Genomic DNA, 19407 nt, shown 5'->3' with positions numbered 1-19407 from the left:
TTCCTTCCTTCCTTCCTTCCTTCCTTCCTTCCTTCCTTCCTTCCTTCTTTCCTTCGGTGATTGCCGATGAATCAACAAAGCCAAAGCCCACTTGAAATCCCTTGTTTTTTTTAAAGCAGGTACTGTGTCTCTGTGCCTTTGATGGATCCCAGTAATGTATCCTGTGAGATTTGACTTCTTTTCTCAGACCTAAGCTGAATCAGGAATTCTTTGAACAATATTTTAAATATTTAAAAACAACACTTTATCAATATTTTTAGCTTTTATATGGTTAGGGGGCACAGTGGATAGAGCACCGACCCTGGAGTCAGGAGGACAAGTTCAAATCTGACTTCAGACATTTATGTAAATAAATGTGTGACCCTGGGCAAGTCACTTAACGCTGTTTGCCTCAGTTTTCTAGTCTGTAAAATGAACTGGAGAAGGAAATGACAAATTATTCCAGTATCTCTGCCAAGAAAACTACAGATGGGGTCACAAAGAGTTGGATGTGACTAAAATGACTCATTATCAACAACAACATCATGGCTTTCCTTAGTGAAGACAATTGTTAACCTGTTTTAAGTGTCTCTATAAAAAGTGGAGAGATAATCAGGTGGGGGTGGGGTTCTACGAATATATATATATATATGTATATATATACATATATATATATAAAATTTTCTCATTAGTCATGTAGTATAGAAGAACTATAACAAATGGGAGAAACCATAAGAAAGAAAAAAACAAAACAAAACAAAATAAGAAAAGACTTTTGCTTTGCTCTACATTCAGACTCCATAGTTCTTTCTCTGGATGTGGATGACATTTTCCATCATGAGTCCCTTGGAAATGTTTTAGGTCCTTGTAGTGCTGGGAAGGGCTAAGTCTATCAAAGTCAGTCATTGCACACTGTGACTGTTACTGTGTACGATGTTCTCCTGGTTCTTCTCCCTTCACTTCAGCATCAGTTCATATAAGTCTTTCCAGGATTTTCTGAAGTATGCCTGTTCATCATTTTTTTTTTGAGGGGGGGAGGTAGGGCAATTGGGGTTAAGTGACTTGTCCAGGGTCACACAGCTAATTTTTGTGTTAAGTGTCTGAGGTTGGATTTGTACTCAGGTCCTCCTGACTCCAGGGCAGGTGCTCTATTCACTGTGCCACCTAGCTGCCCCTATTCATCATTTCTTACAGCACAATAGTATTCCATTACATTCATATACCATGACTTGTTCTGTCATTCCCCAATTGATGGGTATCTCCTCAATTTCCAGTTCTTGGTCACCACAGAGAGAGCTGCTATCAATATTTTTGTACATATAGGTCCTTTTCCCATTTTTATGATCTCTTTGGATACAGCCCTAGAAGTGGTATTGCTGGGTCAAAGGGTATGCACATTTTTATAATATATATATTAAATGTTTTGTTCAGGATATAGTTTAGGAACTTAGAATTATTTTTCATTTACACCTTGATAATTAGTGATTTCATGTTTCTTCCACCCAGACAGATTGCCAGTCCTCTGGGGATGGTCTTTGAATTCAATTAATCAACCAACAGGTATTTATTTATGCAACGTCTACTGTATCTTCCCACTACTCTCCTGAAAGTGTCCCCCCATAATAACCCTACAGCCAAGCTGGTTGGTAACAAGCTTCTCTGAACTCGGTGAGGGGTCTTTTCTCAGTCCTCATTCTCGATGCTCTCTCTACCACCTTTGACACTGTTGATCACTCTCTTCTCCTTGATCCTCTCTTCTCTTTAGGTTTTCAGAATACCACTCTCTCCCAGGTTTCCTCTTATCTACGTGGTGACTCCTTCCCCATCTCCTTTGCAGAATACTCCTCCAGATCATGCCCTCTAAATATAGGTGTCCCTCAAGGTTCTATTCTGAGCTCTCTCCTCTTCTCCTTCCATACTAAGTTATGGTGATCTTACCAGCCCCCAGGATTTAATTACCATTTCTATGCTGATTATTCTCAAATCTACCTTTTCCTGCCCCGATTTCTCTGCTCACCTCCAATATCACATCTCCAACTGCCTTTTATACATCTCGTACTGGATGTTGAGTAGACAGACATCTTAAACTCAATATGTCCAAAACAGAAATCATTATATTTTCCCCTAAACCCTCCCTCCCCTCTTCTCTCTTCCTCTAGAGGGCAACACCACCCTCCCAGTTCCTCAGGCTTACAACCTAGTAGTCATCATGGATTCTTCATGAGCTCTCACCCCAATATCCCATGTTTTGCCAAGGTCTGTTGATTTCACCTTTGCAGAATCTCTTGAATATGCCTCCTTCTCTTCTCTGACGTTGCCACCCCTCTAGTGCAGGCCCTCATTGCTTCACATCTGGACTTTTACAATGCAGGTGGGTCTGCCTGCCTCAAGTCTCTCTCCACTCCAATCCATCCTCCATTTAATCAATAAAGTGGTTTTCCAAAAGTGCAGGTCAGATCATGTTACCCCCCACCCCCTACTCAATAAACTCCAGTGGCTCCCTATGGCCTCCTGGATCAAATCTGAAATGCTCTTTGGCATTCAAAGACCTTCATAGCCTAGCTTCCTCCTGCCTTGACAATCTTACACCTTACCCCCTGACATGTACTCTTTAATCCACTGGCACTGATCTCGTGGCTTTTCCACAAACAAGACACTCTATCTATGAGCTCTGGGCATTTTCTCTGGCCGTCTCCTATGAATGCTCTTCCTTCTACACTCTGACTACCGACTTCCGTGGTTTCCTTTAAGTCCCAACTAAAATCCCACCTTATACAAAAAGCTTTCCCAGGATCCTCTTAATTCTGGTGCCTTTCCTCTGCAAATTATTGTATTTATCCTAGATAAGGTTTGCTTTGTATATATTTGTCTGAACATTAAATGGTAAGCTCCTTGAGGGCAGAGACTGTCTTTTGCCTTTTATACAAAAAGTCTGCAAGTATCCCCAGCATTTAGCATGATGACCAGCACATGGTGGGAGCTTAATAAATGTTTGATTATCTGGAATTTTTTCAGCTTGGTGGGACCTGCTTGAATTTTCACTCCATTGGCATGACTTTTTAGAACCTTGGGTCACTACTATTGGATGATAATGCCTCACACTTTTATGGCACTTTATATGTTATCTTGTCAAATACCCACATTAATCCAGTGATGTCCGTGTCTGTTATGCACACTTACAGATGAGGAAAACAGAATGATCTTACAGCTAGTACATACTGTGTGCAGGAGGCTTTGAATGCAGGTCCTTGACCAAGTCCATCTAGTTGTAAGGAATCAAAGTAGGCTGTCAGTGTAGGTAGGGAAAGATTATGTGATCAGGAAGGGAAGGGGAAGTACAGGAAGATTAGGTCTCTGTGGAGGTGATGAGGGCAGCACTGAACCCTATTAATCTTCTGTATAAAGCAAAATAGATGTATTCACTCCTATTACGTTAGGAGCCCATGTATTCCTAGATGCTGGTTATCAAATAGATTACCCCAGAGATGGTTCCACAGCTACTGTTTTGGACTTGTGCCAGGTTGTTCACTGAACTTGTGGTGATTGCCATGGTCTATACTAAGTATAAAGAAGAGACTTGGAATTTTACCAGCTTTGCCCATCTCTTGCCACTCAAACAATCCTTATACATTGGAATAACCAGAGAGAAGTAGCTGGAGCATTAATTTATGTGCATTCATGGTCTATCCATGCATTGAGCATAGCTTTGATGAAATTACAAAAAAGGAACAGAGGTAGGCATTTGGAGATGATTTTCTACACCAGCCCAGATCCTTATGTCACATAACTGACAAAAGGTGTAACCAACATAAAGATTCCACTATAAACAATAGTTAAGATCAAGTGACGTGTAAGACGGGGAGGAGGAGCATGCTGTTGTAGAAAATTTCCTTTGAAGAATCCCTAAAAAGGAGAGTGATGGTGATGTTCTGCAAGTGTTCTGCTGACAAATGCCATTTAGCTCAATGAACAGAATCATCCCAAGCTGCAAAGTCACCTCAGTGAAATAAATCTGTGTCTATGTAAGAGATAGATTTAACCATCCATGTGGAAAAAATGACCATGATATAATTTTGGATGGTCCCCTGATTATGTATCCATGTATCTATCTACAGAAAAAAACAGATTTAGGGATCCATGATTGTACTGGTGTAAGAAACTCCCAGGTGAGGAAATGACCAATTCAGCTTAGTAAGTACCTTCTCTGTAAGTCTTAAAAGAGTGGCCCAGATCAATGGTATCAAACTCAAATAGAAAAGGGGCTCACTAAACCCTAAGGAAGGATTCTTCCAGGTACATGTTGATTTAGGAAACCACTAATTAAGACTGTTGATGTTCTATTGTATTTTTATTTTGTTAAATATTACTTAGTTACATTTAACCTGGCTTGGGACACCTCTGTCCTAGATCACTGATGGTTACTGAGTTGCATAGCCAGTATATGTCAGAGGAAGCCAGGACTTGAAGTGATCCCTTTACAGATGTGTGTATCATGTAAATGGGCTCATATACATATGTATATGGACAGATATTAAAACCATATAGACACATATTAATGTGCACAGTACACATGTGTACACGTGTATCTAGACAAAAATACATATACACAGTACATGCACTGTCACAGGTCCAATCCCATCCACATCTGTTTGTGTGGGTATGTATGAATACACACAGTATACACACAACCTAGGTCTAGTCCCTATCCCTACATGTGTCTGTATGCATACATTTATCTTTAACAAGTGTTAACAGTTGGACAATGAGCGGGGTTCAGAATTGAGGAGTTAGGCTGGATCACATTTAGGAAATGATATGGTATGTGTAATAATCCCAAGCTGCTCATTGTCACAAAAGGCCCTCTCTTTAACACCAATATTTTTCTAATTTTGCCCTATGGATGCAAATGATCCAGGAATAATAAGAATCACATCTAGATTGCAACATGTTGCCAAGTGCGACTTCCATGGGAAGATAATGACCTAAAAGGGCACACACAGGGGCCTGGAAAGGGAAGTTTGGAGGATCACAGATCTGGGGCTAGAAGGCATCTTAGAGGACATCTCATCCAACCTCTTCCTTTTACAGAGGAGGAAGCTAAGGCCTTAGGAGACCAAGGGTTTTACCAGTGTTAGTAAGCATTAGAGGCAACATTTGCATCCCGGCTCATTTCCAGCCCTTTCTGCTGCACCATGTTGTGTCTAGCTGGGGACGAGACAACAATAGGACCACACACTGGTGTCCTTAACTCACAAGATGAAGGTAGGGAAAGGCTTCTAGGGCATGGACTTCATGGAAGATTAAACCAAAGCTCTTTAAGGTTGATGGAAGTGTTTCACCTGTTATTGGATCCTAGTTACAATCAAATGAAAGCAATCCCAAGCTAGAGACCCTATCATAACAATCAAATTAACTAAATGCAAAGGTGTATCAGTCTATTCTACAGAAAAAGAAGCTGAAGTGGCTTAATGTGATTCAGAGAGAGATCCACGATCATACGACTAATGGAATCTGAGCCCAGGTCCCTCTGAACTTAGAATATATGGTTCTTCCATATACCACGGGGCCTATCAGGGACAGGGACAAGCATCACACAAGATCAAGGGTCCATTAAGGAATGACCCCAAAGTCAGCTTGTTGACTAAAATTTGTCCAATCACACAAACTTTCTAGAAACATTTGAAATACAGACACTAATTCTATTTGTCATGAACAAATTTCTAGCAAATGAATTGTTGGGTAAAAGAGAATTCCCCATGTATCAAGAGGTTGTGTGAGCTATCAGCTAAGTTTCTTTCTGGTGGTCAGTCTGTACCATTTTGGTCTTTTCTTTATTATAAATTTCTCCTTAAAGGCTGAAGTAGGGCATTGATTCTCAAATTATCAAGTTATGCAGTGGATGAAAGGCACTTACAGAGCTCCATGTAGCAGTGAAGAAGGAAGGCAGGGCACAGCGCACTGAACAAATATGATCCTTAGAAAGCGATTATTTTCAAAAGCAAACAACACAACAGCCCAGGACAACCAGAACCAATCACAGAGGACTCAATGTTAAAAACCCAGTAGTTTATTTCAAAGTATAAATTTCAGGCTTGTTGGACAAAACCCCACTACAGATAACACTTGTACAGACATTAATCTATCAAACATACAAAAACAAAACAAAAAAAACCCCAAACCTAATAAAAATAGGGACAGCTTGCAGTAGCCCAATTTACAGTGGGCTTTGGGTAGGTCCTACATTATCTTATATTATTTACACCTTCAGCTGCAAAAAAGAAAAAGGAAAAAAAAAGAAAAAAATCAGGCTCCAAGTTTCCTACAAAGTATTTATTCTTGTATTTAATTTTTAAGTGGCTGATAAATTACTAAAGCCTGGATCCCCAAATGTAGGATGGTAGCCCAGAAACTTTATTTACAAACAAAACTCTTTAAAACCAGACAGCATTTAAATATAAAAAGTGAGTACTCAGCCTACATATACAACAAAAGAGAAACAAGGAGAAATTGATTTTAACATGATAATGACGAAATAATTTGAGAACAAGAAGACAAAACATTTCATTTCTGTTCTTGAGTTCATTATTTATAGCACTTAGACTCCCCATCTGCTGGCTCAAGGGGATGAATATTGATTAACAATGGCTGTCATACTAACAACCTCATCTGAACTCCTTTAAGTTGCCAACACTTGTATTTACCCCAACACCCCACGAAAAGATAAAAAAGACTTTACAGTTTCCTAAATGTAAATACTTAGGAAGGCAGGTTCATAGCTTGCTTTTGGATAGTGTTATTTGCAATTATCTATCTAATACTGGGACATGGTTATTCTGGGAATTAGAGCAAAACTAGGTTCACACACAGATCTGCATCATAATGAGAAATCACAGGATAGTGATAGAAATGGCCCAAGGAGAAAGGAAACTGGGAAGAGAACACTCGGAGGTTTGCAATAACTCTGTAAAGATCACAGTGTGCAGAGAAGATGAAGGATACCACAGGCATTACTTTTTTCTTTCTCAATTTTGTACAGTACTGGAGAACTTTCAGAGACCAAAGATGATGAGCACATTGTAAAGATCATGCAGTACTACTAACACTACATAAATAGTAGTAGGTAGGACTTGCTATAATTTGCCTTTTCCATTGTAAATTACAGAAATTAAAAACCCAAACCTAAGCTAACACTTAAAATAGAACTGAGGAAATTGAATAAAACAATCAAGCTCCTTTTGGAGCAGTTTTGCATAATAAAGGACACAGGTACCTAAGACTGCAAATTATCTCAAGTTCCTTGATTTCTTCAGAGGTACTTATTATCAGCTATCATGAAAAGGAAAAAATGAGTGAGGAAAAGAAAGGGTCACTCCCAGTGAACGGTCAGCTTCCAATAGAGAGGAAACTATTTGCCACAACTCCACCATAAACAAGTTTTGGGGAAAGTATCACAGTATTCTTCATATTAAGAAATGGAGGAGGGTTAAAGTTATATTTATTAATAGGTGGAGTCCGCGTTCCATTTACACATTTACTGGCAAGAACAAAATTTTTGAAAGTAATAATCACACTTAAAACAGGGTGAACCATCAATTCGACAAAGTACAAAATTAAAAAAACAAAACATAACAACAGCACTGCCACTTCAAAAGCCAACTAAACTTTTACTACACTTCAAGTTAAAATCCTTAAAATTCTCAAGATTTCCAACAGGGCAACACTAGGGAGATATTGTCATACTAAAAATGTAGCAAGTTTGAATTCCCATAATGTGAAAATCCAGCTTATAATACTCTGTGAAAATGTACCATGGAGTAAAGAGGTATCATGGAGTGTAACTTAACCAGAGCAGAACTGTTCAAAGTGGCTACTTCTAGTCATTTGTGATCTCAGCTTTTCCCTAAAATAATATCAAAAGCTCAAACTCTCAAATTGAGACTAGCCAAGAATAAGAAGTGCTTTAAGTTTTAGCCTTGACCCCTTTTTGCACATTCCATCAGCTGACCCCATAGGGGTACTAGTTTGAGGGATGGCTGCAGTTTTAATAGACTTAAATGTACTATCAATCCACTGGTTATGTCTAAACACTTGTAATCAGACCATTAATAACTAAAACAATAAAATTATACATAATTAATATTGTTCTACAAGAGGACTAAGTCCATAGTTTGCCATCTCCAAGATACTGCAATTCTCTTTGCAACTTCCTTCCACTCTTTGGAACAAGAAAAAGCTCAGAGTATTATTTTTGCTCTATTTTATTAGGGGGAACCAAATTTTACAAAGTAATTTTCAGGATTACTATTTGAGATTTCCGATTGTTTTCCTTTCACAAAACACATAATGGGAAAACATGCTAAATAAGGAAATCTATTTCACATGCTTGGCTTTGCTACCTGACTTCTATGTATTTGTACTGGGAAGGCTTCTGTCATAAATATTAGTGCTGATGAATGTAAAGTCATACTGATCACTCCAGGCAATGTATTTTTTCTAGCAAAGTCAGCAAATAGGTGGGTGTCATATAACCATAAAACAAGCCAATAAAGAACACTGTCAAAGATGGGCATGCTGTAGTCAGGAATCATCATAAAAACGTAAGCAACTCTTTTTGATTGTTAAAAGTTTTTTATATATACATGTAGAAATATGTATATGTTTATATACATATGAAATAGGACATCTCTTCCAAATGAAATTTCTATCCCAATGTTCCGTGGTGTGACATTAGCAACTCCTTTACTGTCACCCTTAAAAAATGTTCTAGAATGACTACAAGGCCCATAGTTGGCAAGAACTGGCTCTACACATACTATAAAAACAATAAAAGAACCAATTGGCTATATTACAACCCTAATTCTCATTTAGTCTTATTCCTTAAAAATGAAAGGAAGGCATCAGAGCATTACATTATTGGCAATCAGTAGTCAGAAAGGCTTTGTTCAGCACCAAGCCTATAATGTTCACACCAACAGATTACATTAATCTGAAGTGTGAACTCTCTCAAAAGATTTCCTTACAGGCCCAACTACAAACCATCAAAGATATTTTAAAAAAGAAAAAAAAAAAGACAGGAGGAGAGCCAAGTTAGCTCCCTCCTATGCTTTAAGAAAAATTATAAATCTCAGAATTAGATTTTTGAAAATGAGATGGCAGGAATAAAGCCACCAATATAGCAAATTTACAAAGTTATTTCACAGACTTTGTAAGTCTTTTGTAACCCTCTCCTACCTCTTCCAACTTATTCCAACCCTCCCATCCCCACCAATATATCTATTCCCAATACCTGTTGAAAACCAATATGATTAACATTTTTAAAAAAAATCATGATCTAAGGCTGAATCCCTTGGAGCTAAATTATGATTCCTGGGAGTTTAAATAAAAGTATGCTAAATAAAACACAGAAAGATCCACCTTCCTTTCTGACCAAAGTGTAGGTAAAATTTTATGAGGGCAGGTCTGTTACCTTGGCACCATCAAAAGATAAAAAAGTCTCTATTTGTATGAATGCTCAGAACAGGTCAATAAGAATGATGTGAGAAAAGATATGAACCATTCTCCACTTGGCTTATTTTAAAATAGCACACGGGTTGCTCCAAACCACTGAGACAGTAAGTTTAACAAGTTTATAATGCTAACTTTGCCTTGGGTCTCAGTTATTGGAAATGATTTTGGTACTCTAAAACTAAGAGCCTTGTTAACCATTGCTGCAAGTAGGCAATGTTGATGCCAAAAGATGTCTGAAGGATGATGCTTTTAAAATAAAACCTGATAAAATTTCAGTCCACAACACTGCATGCAGTCAGCTAAATTGGTAATAACAACCAAAATTTTGGATATATTACATGAGGGAGAGGGAAGACAGATAGCTTATTCATGAATTTTGAGTAGACCTAATGATACCATGGGGCAAGAATCATAAAAAAGCCTAAAGTTTTGTTTCCCCTAACTCCAAACCCTTCTTATAGAATAAAAAATTATGTTTTGAAGTTAGGGGGAAAATGAAGATATAAAATGAAAATTTTAAAGGGAAAAAAGTAAACCGCAATAATGGAGATATGGCCATGTTTGTTTTTTATAGTTAATTTTTAAGGCACAAAATAAATTTAAAAGAATGAGTAGAAAAGATGGGAAGGGGGAGAGGGCAATTGTTAGTTAAGCAGATATTAAATGGCCTAGAGAATATGTTCTCATATTTAAGCAGGAGAGTCTTTTTATCTTTACTATGTTCTTTCACTAAAACTGACCAGAAATAATGTCCTCTTCCTTCATTAATGTTTGCATTTTGAGAACATATCCTTAGTGCAGAGTGAGAAGTTCAGAAGAAAAATGTTCTTTTTTTTTCCCCCAGTCAAACCTTAAACTAGGAAAGGAACCCAAGTGAGGAAAAATAAGAAGAAATCTCAGTTTGAATCAGCCTACTGGAAAATGAGTCCACATGTGCTTTTGTTGGGTTGTTTCTTTGGGTTATATTTAGCTTCAGTTGTGTAGTGCAAAGTATGAACCCACCCTAACTAAGAAGCAAAATCCTAACTGTTCATGCCACTTTTTCTCCTTGATCTTTACACTCTATACTGGAACAGAGGTAAACGTGAGGATATAGAGGAGAAACTGCTGCAATGAATCAAACAAACAAGAAACACACACACACATTCTCTCACACTCACAAACACAAAATGTCCCCCAAATCTCAACGCTAAAAGGAAGGTGCACAATTATATTTCAAAATCCTGAAGCTTGAAATGTCCGGGAAAATAGTTCTTGCTTTGTGGGCTGAGAGTTTATTTTACTTCTGGATATAAATGTATGTAGTGTATTACACACATCTGTCCAAGAAATCTTGCAGAATGTGGATTTTACAGTGAATATCATGCACAAGATTAAAAACAGGACCAAAAAAAAAATGTAACTCTTAAAAGAGAGACAGATGTAAAGGCTCCGAGTGTTTAACTGCTCTGGGAAGAGATCACATCCGTTGACTGGGGATCACAGAAAGGTCCAAAACGTCCATAAATGTCCTTGGCTCGGACAGCAAAGTAGTATTTGCTGCCAGATACAAATTGAGTAAGAGTACATGCCATAGGCAGAGGAAGTGCTTTTACCTCCCCAATTTTCTTCCACTGTGATGGCATTGTGGCACTGGGATCCTCATGGTAAGCATAGAGGTGGTAGCTATCTACGCTGGCACAGCTACGGTCCACTTCCAGGACACTCCATGAGAGCACAATGCCATTCTGGCTTTGTACCCGAGCTAATTTCAAGTGTGGCTTCTGAGGAAGGGAGGTACTGGCAGCTTCTGGGGGCAGACGTTGTGGTTGAGGGGCTTCTGGTAGGGGTGCTGGGTGCACAGGGCGAGATGGCTCCTAAAATACAAAAGGAAGTAGGAGACAAGATTAGAGTTGCAATAACCAAAGAAAGGGCTCAGGTTCATATTTTCAGAGCTGGAATGGAGCTTTGAGATTACCAGTCTAACATGTTCTCTCTGGTCTTACCTTAGAAGCAGCATTATTACAGCAGAAAGAACATTCACTATAGAGTCAGAAGACCTGGGCTAAAATACTGCCTCTGACATAGTAGCTATCTCAGGCAAGTCACAACATCATTGGGCTTCAAGATGCCATTTTTTTTCTTTTTGGAGGGGGGAAGGCAGGGCAATTAGGGTTAAGTGACTTGCCCAAGGTCACACGGCTAGTAAGTGTTAAGTGTCTGAGACCAGATTTGAACTCAGGTCCTCCTGACTCCAGGGCCGGTGCCCTATTCATTGAGCCACCTAGCTGCCCTGAAACCTACTCATTTTACAAATGAGTAAACTAATTATGTTACACACTTCAATACAAGTATACCTTATTCTGATATTTTGAATTATTTAAAACATCAGTCTCCCTCCAACAGATCTCAATCCCTCTCCTTGATCCTTATAATCCTTCATGATATTGATTCCCTGTTTACCCAATAAGCTAGATGCTTTTCTCCGTTTTGTATGTCAAGGATACCAGTATTACCATTCTATCTTTTTTCTCTATCATTCTAATTTAAAGAACAGATAATATCTTTTTCAAGTCATAAATATACTTGATTGGTCTTTTTCTCCACTTGCTATAAACATCATCGTTGATAACTTACAGTCTACTTATTCCTAATGTATTTTTCTATTGTCTCCTGAATTATTTAAATTTATTAATGTTATTTTTCAAGACTCAGCCATTTCATCTCTCAGAATACTGGTGGCCTTCTTTCATGGTGAACAGTTTTTGTCACTGAATTTTTAGGAGTACCTCTAAGGTTCTAAAATTTGGGGGCCTAGTCCACAAAATGTTACGCCCAATATTACTGCTGCCACCAGTAGGAATGTCTAATTGTCTCAACTACTTTATAGATAAACTACTAATTGGTTCATTGTTGTAGGAAACTGAGAGATACGCTGCTGGAAATTCTTAGAAAACACCGAGGCAATATTTCATTGTTTTAAAAATGGATAGGGGTGGCCAGGTGGCACAGTGAGTAAGAGCACCGGCCCCAGAGTCGGGATGACCTGGGATCAAATCTGGGCTCAGATACTTAGCACCACACCCAGAAATAACTGGCCGTGTAACCTTGAGCAAGTTACTTAACCCCAATTGCTTTAAAAAAATAAACAAACAAATAAATAAATAATGAATGGATATGGAATACTATGACAATTAACAAGTATGAAGTAGAAAGGGAAATAGGAAAAGACTAACCAAAAGAACTGAGTACATAATTATTACACAAAAGATAAAGAATAAAAATAAATGAGAAAATTGATAGCAACCTCACAGAAGTGGTTCAAAAGTTAAGACAATTTATGAATTTGATTATATTGATATTTAATATCGCTAACAGTATGATATGTTTTTTAAAATTGGAGATTTTATGTCTTTAGTTTTCTACTGGACTTCTGATCCCATCAATTTGGGAATTTTCTCAAACAATGTAGATCACAATGCAAGCCTGGCTTTCCTGTGAAATTCTTGTCCATATCTTTCCATAAATCTAAAACAAAAGGTTCATCCAACATGCTTGTGGTCTTTCTTGCTTTTTCCTGATGAGCACTCTGTCCATCACTATCCCTCACCTTGCCTATAACATAACCTATCTCGTCTTCCTTCCTATTATACATTTCTTCAATAATAACTTTTCTTCCTGTTCTTCTTTGAGGTTTCTCATCAGTTATCGTCTATAGCCCTACTCAATGTTAGAATGTTATTATTAAAAAAGCAGGACTTCTATTTCCCTGACAAGTTTTAGAACTGTTGCAATTTGCCAAAGGCAATCCATCTGTTCTTTTCTTCCTGGTCAACTCCTGGTCCAATTCATTGTCCATCTGTTATGTCTATCTCAGACATACATACTAATAGAAAACCAATTGTTTTCCTTCCAAATGCATATCACAACTGAGAAACAGAAATTTTTTTTATCACTTAAGTCTTTCCTGTATGGATGGTCAGACTCTGATCACTTGAGTGCTTACATATTTCTTCTATGGGTCTCTGTAACATTCAGGGACTTGATAAAACCAGCACATTGTCATTCAAAACCACAGCAACTAGAAGATCTTAACAAACACAGAGAAACTCTCTTCAACTTGGACTTTGTACTGAACAGTGAACTTTGTACTCAACAGTGAACTCCTTCGGTAGGCATATATCTTCCTGTTTTATACCTTGTATAATCTTTATAATCATAGTTCTTGAATATGGTTCTATCATGATTTTTAGGAATATTTGATTGTTTTGATGTGTGGATGAGAGGCATCTTATTAGAAAATAATCTCTGAAGAAGCATTTTGCTCTAATGAATACAATGCTTAATCAACAAATGATAAGCACAGTGGGGTGCTTTTCCTATCTATATTCTTTTCCGTGTCATTTTTGCCTCTTCTCACATATCCAGGACTGTTAAGATCCCAGTGTAATAGTCCTATTACCTTTCATGGTGAAAAAAGGTTGTTAATGGTAAATCTCTATAGAACTTCTCCCATTTTTCTTCTATCACGGGCCTTCCATTTTCATCCTCCAATGCTTTTTGGGATGACTTTGTTTAGTTGAGTCTCTTGTCAAGTTTTTAAAAACTGGTTTTACCCATTCCAATGTTTCTGATTATATTGCTTTTGACCACAACCTCTCTTCCTGTAAAAATAAGTCAAATGTTTGCTGACTAGGGTGCTTTTGGCATTCCTATTGGAGCAAAGTAACAGCTAAGTTATTGTGTAAAACTATTGTCATCAGTATTGATGTCCATTTCCCATTTCTTATTGCTAACATAATGCGTTAAATAGTTAGGGACTGAGCCATTGAGGTTTCTGTGGAGTCTCAACAAATCTTTGTCAGGTCTCATTCCTTTTTTCTGAAAAATTATTTCCTATAGGTAGCGAAAGATGTCTACATCAAGGGATAATCTGTTTTTGCAACATGAACCACTCTGGGAAGTCCAAGTGCAACTTATGAATCCCTTATCAAAATAATCTTTTCAAATGCATAAAAATACACAGGAATCATAATAAAGGAAAACAACTGTGATAAAATAAAGATTTTTTTTCCATCTAAATTCACAGATGATTTGAAATTATCTGTGGAGCCCTACTCTAGATTCAAAGATCCTTGGTTCAAATTCCACCTCTAATACTTACAAGTGACGCTGAACAATTCACTCATCTCCCTAAGCTGTAATTTTTTGATCTGCAGAATGAGAAGTTAGAGGTGGGATATGAATTTAGGACCGTTGAATCTAGAGTAGAGCTCCACAGATCATAGATTTCATACCACTGTGCCATATAGGAATGAAGAAGGAATTAAGGGGAATCAAACATAATTTCTGTCAGAGGTGCATATGCAGGATCAGGAATCATTCTTAGATTCAAAAACTCTACAAAAGAGAGATGGAAGAGGGTACACAATTGTATTAACTGGATAATTATAAAGTCATGTTACCAACTTCAGCAGGGTCTTCATTGCAGCAGGAAAAGTATTTTTCAAATCATCTCTTCTCTCCTCCAGCTTCCTACACATTCCTGTTCCCTCCTGTCTCTTAACTGAGGATCACACCTATTTACTGAGCATATTGAGACTAGTCTTTGTGAACTCCCCTCTTCTCTTTCTCTTATCCCCAAACCCTTTGAAATCATCCCTCATTCTTTCCTCTTTTACTGCAGTCTCAGGCAAATGAGGCAGCCCTTCCTGCCAAGGTCAATTCCTCTATAAACGAACTTGATCCAGGAGAAAACTTCTTGTTTTCTCCTGCAGGTTGTAACCTCAATCCCCATATCTTCTCTCTTTGGAATCTCCAACTGTTCCCTATGTACTGGTTCCTTATCTATTGAGTTCAAACATGCCCAAGTCTCCCCCACCCCTAAAAAAAAACCTCTTCACTATCAGTTATCAAGTCTTATCAATTCTGTCCTTCTATGATCTCTCATAAACAACTCCTTCTCCCTTGTGACACTGCTACTACCCTGGTGCTGGCTCTCATCACCTCATGCCTAGATTACTGCAACAGTCAACTGCTGGGCCTGCCTGCCTCAAGTCTCTCCCCACTACAATCCACTCAGCTGTCAAAGTGATCTTCCTAAAAAGTACTGGTTTGATCAATGTTACTACTCCTTCCCCTGTCCCTCACCCCCATAAACTCCAGTGGCTTTCCAGGATCAAATATAAAATGCTCTGGTTTTTAAAGGCCTTCATAATCTTGCCCCTTGTTCCCTTTTCAATCTTTCTAAACCTTACTGCTCCATGAAGTCTATGCCCAAGGCACTCCCTATCCTGACTGGGCATCTTCCCTGATTATCTCCCATGCCTGGAATTCATCAAGTTCCACCTAAAATCTCTTCTGTAAGAAGCTTTTCCTGATCCCACTTAATGCTAGTGCCTTCCCTTTGTTGATTAGCTTTAATTTATCCTATATATACATAGTTACTCATCAGCTCCACTGGGTTTATGATCATCAAGCAACGACTCACAGATCTTTCCTTCCAAATGCTCTACTCTCCTAAACTTCCCTATTTCCTGTTAAAGGCACCATCACTCTTCCAGTCCCCAAGGTATTAACCTAGATGCCATCTTAATTCCTCACTCTCCCTCACCCCACATATCCACTCAATTGTCAAAATGTCTCTCACAGCTGAAATACATTAATCCAAGCCCTCATTACCTAGTCTAGCTTATTGCAAGAACCTCTTAATTGAACTGCCCTTCTTACATCTCTCTCCAACTCTGGTTAATTTTCCATACAACTACCAATGTGATTTTCCTTAAGCCCAGAATCTGAACAAGTTGCTCGCCCCCTACTCTATAAACTCTAGTTCTTCCTCTTCATTTAAGACACAGTTCAAGCACCAACTTCTACATGAAGCCTTTCTTGACCCTCCCTTCTGCTAGGTTAGTGTCCTCTCTCCCAAACTCTCTTGTATTTATTCTCTTTATATTTCCTCTGCATACACTTAACATAGGTATACTTTTCTCTCATATTAGAATGTAAGTTCATTGTGAACAGATAATTTTATTATTTGTATTTATGTCCCTAGTGCCTGGCATAATGCCTGGAATATAGCAGGCACTTAATAACTCCCTTTTAATTTTTTTGCTTTTCAGAGGTGGGAAGGCTGGGCAATTGGGGTTAAGTGACTTGCCCAGGGTCACACGGCTAGTTACGTGTCAAGTGTCTGAGGCCGGTTTTGAACTCAGGTCCTCCTGACTCCCAGACTGGTGCTCTATTCACTGTACCACCTAGCCCCTCCCCCCCATTTAATAACTCCTAATAAACTCTTCTTTACTGTATCAATGTGGCTATTCAGTTCTTCCCCCTAGCTACCCAGTATGTAGTATTAGTAGTAAATTCTCTAAATAGTATATAATAGTAAATTCTTTAAATACAAACTATCACAAACTAAAGAGTCATGCTATTTCCAAATAATGGGACAAATGTAAAAGAATAAATGGCTTTCTACATCCTAAAGTAATCAATGAAGAACCAAATTCAATTTGGTGGCATTAAAAAAACTATCAAGGCATAATTCAGTTCTTAGGGTTTGTGGGTAGAAGATGAGAATGGCATCCTACAGAATCTTAAGCTTCTTTGTGTCACTCAAAAGTATTTAATTTTCAACACTGATTGAATTTTCTCCTTAGACAGTAAGGCCAGATTATCAAAATTAGCCTCTATGATCTACATAGTTCAATACCCATTAGGAAAAAAAAGTTCCAATAAGTTACAACTAGATTTTAGGCATAGTATGCTTCTCTCTTCACATAAGCTTCAATATAACAATGTCTAAGAATCAAATGCTTTGTACAGTTAAACTTATCATCTGTATAGTTAACAGTCTAAGAATGCCAAGAAAGTACTTACAGGATGCACCTGTGGGGGTCGGTGGTGCACTGTTAGCTGGGGCCCTGTTGATCCAAGGGTTAGTCCATTATTTACAACGTATGTAGCTGCTTGAGGCACTCGAACTGTGACCCCTACCAAAAGAAAGAAAAAGTGTATAAATCACCCATCTATTCTAATTTCAGTGGAATTTTGATTAAAGAATTTAACAAATGTGAAGCCAGTGAATCATACTAAATTTTAATTCATCAAATATATATATATTTTAAGCAATTGGGGTTAAGTAATTTGCTCAAGGTTACATGGCCAGTTATTTTGTGTGGATGCCAAGTATCTGAGGCCAGAACTGATCCTGGGTCTCCCGACGCAGGGGCCGGCGCTCTTACTCACTGCACCACCTGGCTGCTGTGCCACCGCTCCCCCCCCCTTTTTTTTTTTTGCCTTTTGGAGGGCAATTGGGATTAAGTAACTTGCCCAAGATTATACGGCTGAGGCCAGAATGGAACTTGGGTCCTCCTGACTCCGGGGCGGGCTCTTTTACTCACTGAGCCACCTAGCTGCCCCTCATCAAATATTTTTTAAAAGTCAGAGAAAAGAATAAAGCGGAGAATGCTTTGATTCCTTACATATTTGCAGAATCTTGGGAGTTAAAAGGAACTTCAGAGTCCCTGTAATTAAATCTATACTTGAAAAAGAGTCTTTCTACATCATATCTGCCTAGTGGTCATAAGCAGACCTTATAAATAGTCCATTTCACTTCTGGATAGCTCTACTAATAAGTTTTTCTCACATCAAGCTTAAACCTGTCTTTTTACAATTTCCAGCCATCTCTAGTTAGTTTTGCCCTCTGGGGTCAAGAACAAATCCAATTCCTCTTCCATGTGGAAGTTTTTCAAATACTTAAGAGCGAAAAGATTTAGAGCCAGAAGGAGCCTTAGAGACCACCAATTCCAACTCACTCATTTTATAGATCAAGGAAAAGCCTAGAAAGGTGAATCGACCAAATGCAGTTCCCAGATCATCCTATTTGTCTCCTGAGGAACCTATATGCAGGCCAAGAAGCAACAGTAAGAACTAAACATGAAACGACTGGTTTAAGATTGGAAAAGGAGTGTATATTGTCACCTCATAACTTATATAAAGGGTACATCCATGCAAATGCCAGGCTGGATGAATCAAAAACTGGAATTAAGGTTCCCTAGATAAATATCATCAATCTCAGATATGTAGATGATACCACTCTGATGGCAGAAAAAGCGAAGAACAGTTAAGAGCCTCTTGATGAGGGTGAAAGAGGAGAGTATAAAAGCTGTCTTGAAGCTTAAAAAACCAAAAAACTAAGATCTTGGCAACTGGTCCCATCACTTTCTGGGAAATGGAGGGAGAAAAATGACAGCTGTGTTAGATTTTAGATTTCTGGACTCAAAGATCACTGAAGACTTACTGCAGCCATGAAATTAAAAGACACTTGCTCCTAGGAAGGAAAACAAATCTAGACAGCATACTAAAAAACAGAGACATCACTTTTGCTGACAAAGGGCCATACTAGTCAAAGTTATGGTTTTTCCAGTAGTAATGTATGGCTATGAGAGTTGGACTATAAAGAAAGCTGAATGCTACAGGATTGATGCTTTCAAATTGTAATTGCTGGAGAAAACTTTTGAGAGTTCCTTTGACAGCAAGGAAATCAAATCAGTCAATATTTAAAAGAAATTAATTCAGGTTATTCACTGGAAAGTCAAATAGTGAAGCTGAACTTAAAAATACTTTGGCCTCACAATGAGAAGACAAGACTCACTGGAAAAGAGCCAAGGGAAGACTGAAGGCAAAAGAAAAACAGTAACTGCAGAGAATGGGATGAATAGTTTCATGGAAACCACAAACATGAACTTGGGTCAGACACCAAGAGATAGTGGAGGACAGAAGGACCTACCGTGTTTCCCTGATAATAAGACCTATCCCGAAAATAAGCCCTATTGAGATTGCTACTGTAGTGAAGGTACCGCTACACGCTACATTACGGTACCCTCTGTATGCACCGTCCCCCCCCCCCCCCCCCCCCCCCCCCCCCCCCCCCCCCCCCCC

The 19407-nt window shown here is 38.4% G+C and overlaps 1 protein-coding gene across 9 annotated transcripts in view; it reads right to left on the bottom strand.

Moving 5' to 3' along the window:
• Positions 1 to 6024: 6024 nt before the first annotated feature.
• ATF7IP (activating transcription factor 7 interacting protein) overlaps positions 6025 to 19407 on the bottom strand; it is a 174086-nt gene continuing 160703 nt past the window's right edge. For all 9 annotated transcript variants that reach the window (XM_069101535.1, XM_069101536.1, XM_069101539.1 and 6 more), the window contains 2 exons: positions 17344 to 17456; positions 6025 to 11342 (listed from right to left, as the gene is read on the bottom strand). In XM_069101535.1, coding sequence (XP_068957636.1) covers positions 10926 to 11342; positions 17344 to 17456 — 530 coding nt within the window. In that variant the 3' untranslated portion in view covers positions 6025 to 10925. The remainder of the gene's footprint in view (positions 11343 to 17343; positions 17457 to 19407) is intronic.

This window comes from Petaurus breviceps, unplaced genomic scaffold (assembly GCF_028583685.1).
Source record: "Petaurus breviceps papuanus isolate PSGF00001 unplaced genomic scaffold, PetGlider_PUasm1.0 470, whole genome shotgun sequence".
In the NCBI taxonomy this organism is placed as follows: Eukaryota; Metazoa; Chordata; class Mammalia; order Diprotodontia; family Petauridae; genus Petaurus; species Petaurus breviceps.
This window is presented reverse-complemented; position numbering and strand designations above follow the sequence as displayed.